This window comes from Mastigoproctus giganteus, chromosome 3 (genome assembly GCF_048544385.1).
Source record: "Mastigoproctus giganteus isolate SK-2022 chromosome 3, ASM4854438v1, whole genome shotgun sequence".
In the NCBI taxonomy this organism is placed as follows: Eukaryota; Metazoa; Arthropoda; class Arachnida; order Uropygi; family Thelyphonidae; genus Mastigoproctus; species Mastigoproctus giganteus.
The window spans coordinates 188,927,718-188,940,935 of NC_143577.1; the positions used below are offsets into that span (position 1 = coordinate 188,927,718).

Genomic DNA, 13,218 nt, shown 5'->3' on the forward strand with positions numbered 1-13,218 from the left:
AGATTTCTTGTGATTAAAGAATAAGATCATACTTAAGGAAATGTCAACGTGCTCCTTGCATATACAACTCAGATATCTTCAATTCGAAGTTTATAGTTGGTCAACTTCTCAGACACAAAGATTAATGCCATAACTGAATATAGGAGAAGTTTAATCATTTTTAACCGTTTAAAAACAGAAATCGACTTGAAAAAGAAGGGTAGGAGTACAAATGTTCAAAACAAAATTCGGAAGTTTTAATTTAAAGTATATTGACTTCACTTTTTTATTCTTATCAGCATGAAGATCGGAAGTCGGTATGTCGTTTTCCTAAATGACTTCAAGAGCGTGAAAGAGGCATTCAACAAATCGGCATTCCTAGACAGACCATTTTCAGCCTCATTTGATCTTCTTGTTGGAGGCAGAAGTAAGGAAAGCAGCCATTATTTTGATATTTTTATCACAAGTTTTACTATATTAAAACTTTCGTTTTAAAATTAAAAATAACTTTAAATAAAGAAAAAAGTGTAACGTATACGTCTATATTTATTCTATTATAGTTTATTAAGATTTCTCTGTACGGATGCTCTTCGCATCTACTTTTCATAATTAAGGAGTAGATGACGATTCTTTCCAAATGTGAAATCAGACAATGCATCGAAACAGAATAAAGTTACCAAACATATAATTTGAATAGTGCAGAGATGAACTTTCAGCACTTAGATCTGAAGTCAGCATTTGACACTGTAAGTCTTTAGTAGAGTGGTTAGGTGGTTAGCAGAGTGGTTACGACCATCGTTCCACCACTTTTTGTAGAAACGTTCTGGGTTCTTGTCCCTTTAACTCTTTGAACAACATGCATGGATGTCGTTTTTGATTCAACTGATGCCATAGTTCTTGAAAACTGGATGGATGGTGACTTCTACCTCATTCTGCTCATTCTACCTCGTCTTCCATATCCTCAGTTGTTTTGAAATTTCATGAATTGGGTCTATCACAGTAGCCTCAATTCACTCTTACGTTTTTTTGTAAATTGCTAGAATTCTGTCGTTGATTTCCTGTATACTGAACGAAAAAGCGAATTATTGGGATTAAATGCATGTAACCTTCGCCTGAGACAGTCCAATTTAGTCACGTTGTAACTGAGCTAATAACAATTGTTGTAAAGAACTTGTTCCAGGAACATGAGGGGTTCAGCCTATTGTGGTATCCTCCTAATCTTCAGATCCCAAAACAAGAGAGAAAATTCAGCATGAAATAAAACGAATCTTTGCAGTTAAAATCTGCATCGACCGATTTTTGAAAAACTGTGAGCAGCAATTGAGTCAGCATGGCCCAGCATTCCTGTGCCACACTTTTGACGCACATGTCATTTTATCCAAATCGCGACAGATTAATATTTTGCCGAGATTCAAGTGGCATCTACTCTCTATTAATTAAGTGTACCTAATAAAGTTCATTCTCGATGCATCATAATGAGTTTGGGGATTACTGCAGTTTGCCCAGGAACTCTTATCTGTATCTTTTTCCGTTTTGGGCCCGCGAATAGTTGTTTGAATTAAGCCTGTAAACTTAAATGTAAGTTTACTGTCGATTTTATTTTATTTATTTATTTTTTTCTTTTTTTCAATGTGAACTTAAAATAAGATAAAGTTGAGTTCCATTTAACATTCTTTTCATAAATAATTTCCCCCTTAATGGGTATTCTGTTTTACCCTAAATTACTGTCATAATTATGGAAATAATTCAGAAATAACTCCTTTGTTTAACTTTTAATATAAATAATTCTTTATAGTGTTTCTAAAGTTTAAAGCATTTTGGTTGCATGAGGATATTTTAGGTTAGTAAATGTATAGATAACAATTGCTAAAATTTGTAGCAATTTTTTTCTTAAAGGTTTTTTCACAGAAAATGGCACTGCCTGGCAGGAACAACGAAGATTTGCATTACACATACTTCGTGATCTTGGGTTCGGCAAAGGCCAAATGGAAGAGCACATAAAGGTAATTGTAATTGAGATATCGATAATCGTAATGCATTTACTGAATCTTTAGCTCTCAGAAACTTAGATGTATTTCACATCTGTGTTTCTCAACGAAAAAGTATGAATGCAACATTTTACAAAGATGACGGGGACATACGTGAAACAACATAATGATAAGTGTCATAATGAAGGACAGAGATGATTTTTAGGTAGCATTGATTTATAATTGGCTAGAGGTCGATTTCAAAAGAAAGAATACAGTAAAATACATTCATTCAAATGAATAATGCATTTTCAGCCTAATATTAATCAACAAATCACATTCTTCGATTGTGGTAATATCTGAAGAACTCTGCGGTATGTTGGCAACCAGTCCCTCGCTCTTGACCCAATGTCACATCTCTACTCTAGCGTTTGAATGCTTAACTATGGCTGCAGCAGATTTTCTAAACCCCAGGACTGCCTGCCCAACATTGGAGACCTTCCTTTCCCTGGCCTTCGGTGGGTTCCCAGACCAGAGGTGAATCCTACTCTCCCTTCCCATCACTTCTTTCCGCTGGAGGATGCCTTCTTTCCTCATCCTCCTCTTTTTGCCTACTTTGACCCCATCATTTGTACATCTTCCCCACTCTCTTCCCCTCTTTTTTAATTTTATTTTTATTTATTTATTTAATTTTTTATTTGGGCTCCATCCAGATAGCTCAGGCGACCCTGGCGGAGATCAGCCAGAGTATGAGGGTAGCATGGCTCACCTCCCAGTGTTGATGGATAAACACAACACAATACTGCATAAACCAGACATTTCTTTTTTTTTTTCTGGCTTATGCAGTAATAATAATAATAAGATTCTTTATTAACCTAAATTGTATACAAAAGTGATTCGTTACACAGAAAGCCAGAGGAATCTTATACTACGTTGTTTATACAATGATGTTTTTATTAGAAAAAAATAATAATAAATAAATAAAAAAACAAAATTAATAATCAAAATGTAAAAATAAAATAGCAATTAAAGCGAAAAAGGGCTTCAAGTTGAGCAGAACATGAAATGACATCGGTTAACTAAGACCGGCACTTACATAATTGTGATTTACAAACGAAAGATAGAACAAGATGCCATCGGAATGTGCCTTGTCTATATTCCACAGGTCGATGTCGATGTTGAGCGAGTTGAGAGTGTCCAGAGTCACATTTGGATAGTGTCTCTTGAAATTCTGTAACGGCTGGAACCTTGAGCACAAGGAGGGGGATACTGCGGAGATGTCTGCCTGGCAAACGCCAATCAACAGTGTTCCTGATTTTGATGTGATCCTGCTTTGCTGAGCACAGATGAAGGAATGCTTTTATTTTCAGCACATGGGCTATGTGGACTGTGGGCGTGTATTGCAGGTTGGAGCATACAGCAAATTTAGATGTCTCGTGTAGATTATTATTATTATTATTATTATTATTATTATTATTATTATTAATTTATTTCTCTGTTGAAGAGACAACCCTGGGACAGATCTGGTGCGACCACAAGTTGGCCCTTCAGCACCTAGAATTCGAGGCCCCATAGATTCCTGAGGCTGGTGGGTGGTGCCGCCGACCAAACTTCCACGGCATAGGAGGGCACACTACAGAAGTAAGTTGCGAGGTATAGCAGGCCGTTTTGCACAGATCTAATTTCATTCCCCAGAAGGCTCTCGGGGCTTTGGAATACTGAGGTCGGATTTGTTTTTTTATAGGTGATGTTGGCATCGAGAATTACTCCTAGAAATTTGACAGCGTCTGTGGGAGTCAGAACATTTTCTGCCAATTCCGGAAGTAGATAAGATGCAGAATCAGCAGAAAACATCCGACTTGGCGTAAAGATGACATAATTTGACATCTCTGGATTGATTGAGAGTCCAAAAAATTTAGCATACTTACACAATGTATTTAGGTAGCTGTTTACAGATTCAGAAGTTTGTTTTTCTTGTGAGTCACCAACACGGCATTCGCATGGCAAGTAGCATACAATATCATCAGAATACGATAGCAAAGCTGGAAATTGATCCATTAGCGGAACGAATATTGCTGCAAATTGCAAGGCTGAGAGAGAACCACCTTGTGGGATCTTACCTCGATGCTTTTAAAGATTGTAATGCTATTGCCTGTGAAATTAAACATGCTCTTAGATAACAGATTATTGAGGATCTCGAGCATATTTCCGGATATTCCGTAGAATCTTTCAAGTAGGGCAAGAAGGGGTTTTATTTGGACTGAGTCGAAAGCAGATTTCATGTGCAGAAAAATGGTGTGAAGATCTTCGTTGTCATTCCAGGCTTGAAGTATTTTCTGTGATAAGGACTGTTGGCAGGTTACAGTAGATCTATTAGATAGAGCATAATGGGTCAATTCAGAAACTGATCAATTCATATTGGCCTGAAGTCAGCTGGTGTCTTTCCATGCGGCTCCTTCGGAACTGCCACAATTCTGTACGCGAACCAGCTTGACTGCACCTGTGCATATTAAAGTACTTTGTTTTAGAGTTGAGTGAGCTGTTTGCTGATGAAATAAGAAGCAATTTTTAAACTAAAAATAGGTATTACGGCAATTCCTATGGTGGACTTGTCAGGTAATACATTTATTATTTTTATTAGCTGTTCTTCGGAAATTTCTGTATTACTAGTAGGTGAACAAACGTTAAGCGCTTCGTTCCAAGGATATGCTTCGGTCATACCGTGATCTCACTTAAAACGCAGCACATGCTCACACTATTCCTGGATATCTAGAGACAGAGGAGTGCAAGTATGACTTGTGTACCCACACGTCACGTTTTCCCTGTATAGCAGGCCGTTCATGAAATTGTCAATAGCTGATTGCTTACTCTTCTGAAAATCCATCCTTGATTTGGAAAATTTGGCACATGAGCCTTGTGAAGGCGACTTCTTGTAAGAGGCATGGGCTACCTGTTTTTCCTTAAAGGCCTTAGTCAGGAGGTCATTCCACAATTGCTTTGAGTGGTGACTATGGATGCAAGTTTTGAACATTGAAGACCCTGGAATGAATTCTATCAATCTCGAAAGCAAGTAGCCTCATTGATGTTAAGCTCATCCAGTACGTTCCATGGGTAAAGTTGTAAAAGGGTAGTAACTTTTCCAATGTTAATGTATTTTGGATCGTATTCTCTCTTGACAGTGTTTCTAGTGTATACTTGCGTACGTTCATCCTTAGATGCCTGCAGTGATATAATCCTCCCCAGTACGGGGAGAATGATGATTATATCTACTGCTTTATCCGCGAATTTAGTCAAAAGGCCAAAAACAGCCACTTCCAATCGCAAAGCATCACACTCAGGTCAGTGACATTTCCAGATTGTGACATATTTTTGCTTACACATATTTTCAATGACATATTTTTGTTTGTGTGGTAAGGGAAAAATATTCCCCATGCATTAAAAGGTTGTTGAATCGGCTTCTCTTGTGTTTTTAAATTATTTCATAACTTTTAGGCTGGACCACCATAAGCGTAACTGGGCAGGGTTGATACCGGATGAGTTATCCTGCTCTACAAAGTATCCTACTCTCTGAATTTATTAAAACTATACAATTCCACAACGAATGGAAGTTTGTTCCAGCAATAAACCAACCATAGGCTGAAGGCGACCTTTCACACATCCATTCTGCAGATATCATTACACAATTTGAATTTATACACCCTCATATGGGTAGTCTGAGCAAGAGAAAGAATGCCATCAGCATTGAGTTTGCTCAAGCCATTCAAAGCCTTAAACCTCTCAATCAGATCAATTACATGCCTAGTCTTCAGAAGCTGCAAGTTGTAGAAGTGAAGCCCCTTTCTTGCTAAGAGCAACCTTTTTGCTTTCCTCATCAGTCTCATTGCCCTTTTCTGTGTCCGTTCCAACAGATGTACAGTCTTCTTAAAATGAGGCTGTTAAACCAATATGCAATACCCAATTTGTATTCCCTGAGTGTAATAATACAGATTTGGTATTACACTGGGATTACTGCTACCAATGCGCAGTAACTTGTATTTCAATTTGTATTTCAAACTTGTATTTCAAACTTCAATTGCCATTTCTGAGCTAGTTTGCCTAATTTTTTAATATCCTGTTGCAGCAGCATAATTTCATTAACTACCCTGCCAACCTTTGTATCTCTGAAAACTTAGACCTTTAAGCATAATATACTTTCATCAGTATCATTAATAAATATGGAAAAAACAATGGGTCCAACACTAAGCACTGGTGGAATGCACTCAGTATTTATTACAGTCTACCTTAATTCTATAATAAATAAAGTATTTAGTTTGCATTAATTTTTGCCCACATTTATGTAAAGTTTACGTATTGTCGATGGTTTGTTTCTATATTTTTACTAAATACTGACAGCATGCCCCCAACAAACTCTGGGAGAATGCACCCAGTATTTAGTGCAGTTTATATTAATAGTATAATAAATATAGTATTTAGTTTTTATTTATTTTCGCCCATATTTATGTAAAGTTTATATATTCTCGATGGTTTTTTTCTATATCTTTCTGTTTTGGATGCGAAACTGATCTTTTTTTTTTATTTGTATTGCAGGACGAAATCTGCGAGTTTATAAAAGGGATTGAAGCTCACAACGGAGCGCCTTTTGACCCGAAATATGCCATTCTTTCTAGTACCGTCCACAATATCACTTCTTTGGTTTTCGGAAAAAAGTTCACCAAAGAAAGAATAAAGTATATTAATGATATTTTCACACAAACAAACGAACACTTACAAACGTTTGATTTTCCTACGTATTTTCCCTGGCTGTCGCCATTATTAAATTCAGTGCTAAGGTTTATGCCGATGGTAAAAGCATTTCGGGGATTCAATGATTTTGTAGGGTAAGTATCAACTATGCAAGAACTCTTTATTTTTTTTTTTTATTTCTTGAAGGAGCAGGTATGTGAGACTAGAAATATGAATGCGGTAAATAATACTACAGGAAAGAGTGAAATCAGGATTTAAAAGATATTCTTATATCCGAAATAATCATAACCGTTGTTGTATGTACAGGTTATATTTGTGTATCCTAGGCACATATTTGCATGTATTTCTAAGGAAATATATGCAAACAGGTCCTAATTTTGGATTATAGTGTTATTGTTTTATTATTATTAAAGTGGGATATAGGGCTCTTGGAAAATATTTTGCCTACGGTCCAAATACTCCAAAGATAGGTCACGGTATATACACTGCATTACCATTAATATCCGGACACCTCTCCATGGATGGAGAAACAGGTCCTATGCATGCAACACGTCACAGAACATACTATAAATATGCACACTGGGCTTCCAACAGACAATTGCAAAAATGGGCATGCAAGATGACACGTTCAACAGAATTACCGCAATAGTTCAACAGAATTGATCACCTCAACAAATTCTAGACGCCGATTTACATGGTGTAAGGAGCTTGAATCCTGGACTGTAGAGCAGCCGAAAGCAATTCTATGGACAGACGTGTCGAGGTTCTCACTCTACAATTCTGATGACCGTTCCTGGCGAATGCCAGGGAAACAAAAACAAAATCATGGACCCTCACACCAACATCAGCCCGTTTTACTGATATAGATGTGAGGGGCCCGCATTCTTAGTTGGTTCCAGATGAAATAAAGTCTAGAATCTGTTTCTAGGCTAAAACGGGACTCATCCGGAAAGGGAACTGTAGCCCATATGTCCGGGCTCAAAATCTCACTTTCATCGCACCAGAGCCGAGGATTTGTGATGTCGTTTGAGTTTAATGGAATAAAAAGCACTAGTTTCCTCGGGTAGTGTTCAATTAAAGTGAGTCTTCTTAACGTAGTCCGGTTCGAAATGTTTTTACATTTAGATGCAGCAACCTGAAGAGACAGTTGATGACACGGCCTTGTAGGGTTCTGTCTTGCTGGTAGAGCGGGATAGCGTTCTGTTCTGGTTGAAGTAGCCCTCGGAAGACCTGGAGCTTGGCCACCTTTCCTTGTAATGGTTTCTGCCTCCTGAAACTGCTTCCGTACTGCATATAAGACACTGGGGTGACAGTTTAAGACAACCTGCCAGTTTCGCCATCGAGTGACCGGCTTCAAGTCGTCCAACGGCTCGAATCTTAAAGAATCATCTAAACGACAATGACTTGCCATCCTGAGTAGTCGAAATGGGGCTATGAGCAGATGTGGTGCAACTCTGTAAGAGTTGATTGAGGTGGCAGATCGATTTCTATTGGACACTCGAAATTTGCATGCCATGGTGTCTGTTATATCAAATATTCGGCTTCGGTGACACCGTTCAAATTAAAATATTCATGAAAAATATTTTGTTCAGTAGTGTATTGAACTCTCCCGATTGTTCAGGCTTCCCGGATGACATCTGTGACGAATAAAGTATCCTTGGAAAACGGATGACGAATGAAGTGCATGCCTTGTAAATTGTAAAGTGAGTTTCTGCGTAATAAGTGATTACGCAGAAACGGTAAAATAATGCTGGTTGGTCAAAATTTGGTGGTATTGTAATTTCTCCACTTCATTTAACTTTAATTATTTCCGAATTCTCTCCTTAGCTAGTTCATAAGTAATGAAGAAAAAGTATTCTTATTTACTATTTTACTATTAGTTTTACTTTAAGCTTCTGTATATTTGAATTATATTGATAACACATTATTACTTTTAGAGGAAAGAAAATAATTTGTGAGATGATTCAATTTTCAGAGCGTGATATGTATTTCTTAGGAGCTATATTTTATTTTCGCTTTTTACAGGAGGGAAGCCGAACCCGTTAAAAAGAAAACCGATCCAGATAACGTTGGAAGTTATATCGAGGGATTTGTGGTAGAAATGAAAAAACGAGAAAACGAATTAAACAGTTCGTTCAATGGTAATTATCGCTCTCAAAGGAATAATAATAAAATCGGATTTTGAATCTGCGGTGTACAAATAAATGCAAAACATCTTTGTGTTAGTTTATTTCTTTTAGGCGCATCGTTAGCTTAGACCATATTGCTCCTTATATATTATATCTATTATATGCTTTCTTCCGTTGAGGCCAACTGACTCAGCCACCAAGCGAAATGATTCATAAAATTTCCTCAATAATCGGTGGGTTCGTTTTCGGTCTTTTCCTCAGTGTGTGGAGAAAATGGTGATTTTACCAACTGTCCTATTCGCTAGGGTATTTGATTTAAAATTAAAGAAAAAAGAAAATAATAAAAATAACCGAAAAATTAAATATTTTCACCGGTACTACAATTAAAAGTTGTTACCAGAGACTTATCCCTTGATCGAAGGGCAAAAATCATACCCGTCCACCAGATGAAGTGACTGCATCACACATTGCCATTGTGAACAGTGACAGCATCGCACATTGATATTGTGAGGGGAATGAGAGCACCACACATTGACATTGTTAATAAGATGGTATACCGGAAACAAAAATCACTTAGAAGTACTGATACCTCCAAACCAAAAAGGAGATGCAAAGGATGTGATGGGAAGGAAAGAAGTGATAGCCTACGGAGGTTAACTTCTGTTAATGGAAGGATCATGGAATCTCTGAAGAAGGAATGCAATACAGGGCCATCTCTTTGGGGACGATGTCATTAATGGAACACAGCACAGGTTCCCAAAGGAGAAGACTCCTCTGGCCAGTTTTGTTAATTTTTATGTTGAGATCATATTAGAAACGAATACAAGAAGCAGTTTTTATATTATTTACTTTGATTCAGCAAAGCTCTTAATACAGCTCCTCATGAAAGCCATTGTAAGAAAGGCATAGAGTTGGTTTTTGCGAAGATTCTTCATCGGAGCAGGGGCCGACTAAAACAGGAAAGACAAAAAGTAGCCTAATCCTAAGTTACTATTCTTCAGAATGAGCATAGAAAATGGCATCCCTCAAGGAACAGTGACGGAACCCCCCCCCCCTCTTATAACCTCCTTTAAAGAGTTGATGAGAGAGTACAGGCGAAGCTCTCAAAGTTTGCTGATGATCTGAAGAATCAAAGTTTATTGATTATAACCAGGTCATTTTGCATCAAAATTAATTAGATCCGTTATAAATACGGTCAGAAATATGTCAGCTAAAGTTTATTGCTTCTAACTGGAAAATGTTGATCCTGGGAACACAAATCAAGGATTTAATTCTAAGTAGGGTATGAGGATTAAAAGCGATTAGGGAATAAAAGACTTAATGATAACAGAAATGCGACATTTACGGTGATGCAAAAGACCATCGTAGCATGTTGTCCTCTGTATGATTTTTAGTACCTTTGTAAGTAGAGAAAATGATATCATTATAATATTTGAAATATATATTCAGATGCAGAGAGACCTCACCTAGAACACAAAAGGTCTTCTAAAAAGCGTACAAAGAAGAGCGACCAGACCGGAATAGGGGCACAGTACAGATATTGTTTCTCCCATGAGGCTTAGAAAGTGCAGACTGCAAAGGTCCGCAACTTGACACGCTGAGGTGGGGAGTTCGAAAAAACTTAGGTGTGTAAAGCGCTGAAGGGATCGGCAAAGTGAACAAAAAAGATGAATCTTCAATGGCAGGGCAACCAAGAGTCAGAAGACACAAATATAAAATCCTAGGGAGTAACAGAAGGATGGATTTCATCCGACTAACCATCAAGCAACTTGCTGTAGATCATTGGAAATAAATTACTTATTAACGTGGCCCGGGGAGCATAATTTGATAAAATTCAAAGAAGAATTGGACCGTCAAGATTTGAATCCCTCTACCACTTAGTCATTCTAATTCTAAAACTATTGTTAAAATTGATAAAAATCTGAGATATTGAGAAAACTTTCCATTTTTAAAATTTTTAATTTATTTTAATTTCTTTTTAATTTATTTTCAGAGTTATTAATATTCAAATATACAGATAAACCTGAACAGAGTTTTGAAAATGGTTATTTTTTTACGTAGAAAGGATGCTCATCGGGAACATAGCAACAATATTTGGAGCTGGAAGCGATACTACTGCAGTGACACTTTCGTGGAGTTTTTTGATAATGGCGTCATATCCCGATGTACAGCGACGTGTCCAAACAGAAATAGATGAAATCGTAGGGAGGGAAAGGATGCCATCATGGGAGGATCGCCTTCAACTTCCCTACACTCAAGCAACGATTCTAGAAGTATCCAGGTGGCAAACCAACATTCCAATCAATTTGCAAAGGATGTAAGTGCGCAGTATTTAAAACAATTTAAAGAATTGATTAAGACTTAGAAGTGTTCCTATTTAGAAACTGTAACTAATTGTAGATAAACTGCATTTTGTTTATTCAGTTGTGCCTTTTCGTACTTATCTTCTTGAATTTTTTTAATTAGTGTACCAGGATCAGTATGGCACATTTTCCGAAAACATGACTTCCACCTTCATTTTTAAACTCTGATTAGGATCTATGGCAAACGAAAAAATTTTAGATTTTATGTAACATGAAACGAAGGAAGTCAGTGGTGTCGAAAGCAACCATCTGTACACAATGAGTGTAGACGAACGCAGAAGAATGCAGCCCTAAGAGGAAGAAATGCTGCAGAAAGTTATTGTTCAAAGAACGAGACAGCAGGAATTTGAACAGAATTGAGTGTCAGAATATAAGCCAATCCATGGAGTTTAGCAAATTACCAAAAAAACTTTGTTTAAAATCGGAACTGTTTAATAGTTAGAAGAGTTTTTTCGGTAATATGAAGATATGTAAATTCAAATCATTTCAGAGTTATTTTCAGACCTTATTTTTAACAAATTCATTTTGCAACCTTCATGAAAGAGCAAAGAAATTTAGCAAAACACAAAAAACGCCTTCATGCTAAAATTCGATCAAACCCCAAAGGCCTTCTGAGAGTAAATAAACATTCTCAGACTCATTCTGCATTATACTCAAAAACGTATTCATTAATAAAATTGCAGCTACAGTGATATGATCTTTAACTTAAAGTATCTGGTAACGCTTGTTGACATTTTCTCTCATCAGTGATATTCAGGTTACTAGTAACATTCAATAAAGCTTTGTATACGCTGTCTTTAATTTTCAACCCTCCCATACCACGTTCCTACTCTAGTAGCCACCCAACAATCCTTTCATTAGAGGAATAGCAACCAATGGTTGATCTACAAGCATAATCTCCAGATATATTTTGGCCTTCTACTGAAAAGATATGCACGCTGGCAACGTTTGGCCACAATAACCATACTCCTTCTAATAAGTTCCACCAATTAATGGTGGTAAAGAACATATATTTTACTCTGCTGCAAGACCATATCTATTGTCAATACTGTATGCAAAGAGGAAATTTTGTTAGTGGCCTCACCTTCAAGCATTGAATTTCGAAGTTTGTAATGTTTATACACACATTATATATATACTGTTGAGCCAAAACATTATGACCGCCTACCTAATATGATGTTGGTCCTCCGCATGCAGCCAAAACAGCGGCGAGGCATGGCGCTACAAGATTTCTAAATGTGTCTTGTGGTATAAGGTACCAACACGTGACTGGCAGATCCTTTATCTCCTGTTAGGTCCGTGGTTGACACGCCGCAGATCGGAGTTGCTGTTCCAACACAAACTACAGATTATTATTATTATCTGTTTATTTCTCTTTCGAGACACCCATACACAGCACGTGGCTAGAGGGTGTGGTTACATTACAGTATTTACAAGCATGTTTACATGAACTTATTTACAAAATTTGGAGATGCAAAAACACAGAATATGTGGTTAATGAATTAATTGTTAAGTTGATTTAATTAATTGCAAATGGTTGTTAAATGCTAAACATTATTATATAAATTATTAAATTAGTCTTCTTATTATATTTATACTTGCCGATACACATTACCAAAGATTTCTGTCCTATACATTTTGTCTGTACATAGTTTCTCTGGATCTATATTTAAATTATTAAAATAATTCACAGTATTTTCTGGGAAAAATCTCCCCAGAGAGTCCAATTGAGTCAGTTGGCACTTGAGATTTGGTTCTTCTCTGTTTATTCTCGGTCGTGTCATCCGAGGGCGAGTGATCACGTTTCCCACTTTCGGCGCATCTGTTCTCTCCGTTAGTAGCTTTGCCAGAGTTAAGATGTTTCTGGTTGTGATGATATACTTCCACGGTGTGATGTCCAGATTGGCAGACAAGACCGCTCTTGAGATGGTAAACGGTTTCCCGGCAATCTTGTTTAGCCATCTCAGGAGCCAGTATTCTACTCCTAAGAAGGCCTTGATGTTGCTCTCAGGGGCTGATGACCAGATAGTCGATGCG

General features: G+C 37.2%; 1 protein-coding gene across 1 annotated transcript in view; it reads left to right on the top strand.

The window, feature by feature from the left end:
• The first annotated feature begins 279 nt into the window (after positions 1-279).
• LOC150088492 (cytochrome P450 2J2-like) overlaps positions 280-13,218 on the top strand; it is a 32,807-nt gene continuing 19,868 nt past the window's right edge. Inside the window, exons 1-5 of the mRNA XM_090370188.1 lie at positions 280-406; positions 1,876-1,982; positions 6,534-6,823; positions 8,715-8,830; positions 10,880-11,135. Coding sequence (XP_090226314.1) covers positions 280-406; positions 1,876-1,982; positions 6,534-6,823; positions 8,715-8,830; positions 10,880-11,135 — 896 coding nt within the window. The remainder of the gene's footprint in view (positions 407-1,875; positions 1,983-6,533; positions 6,824-8,714; positions 8,831-10,879; positions 11,136-13,218) is intronic.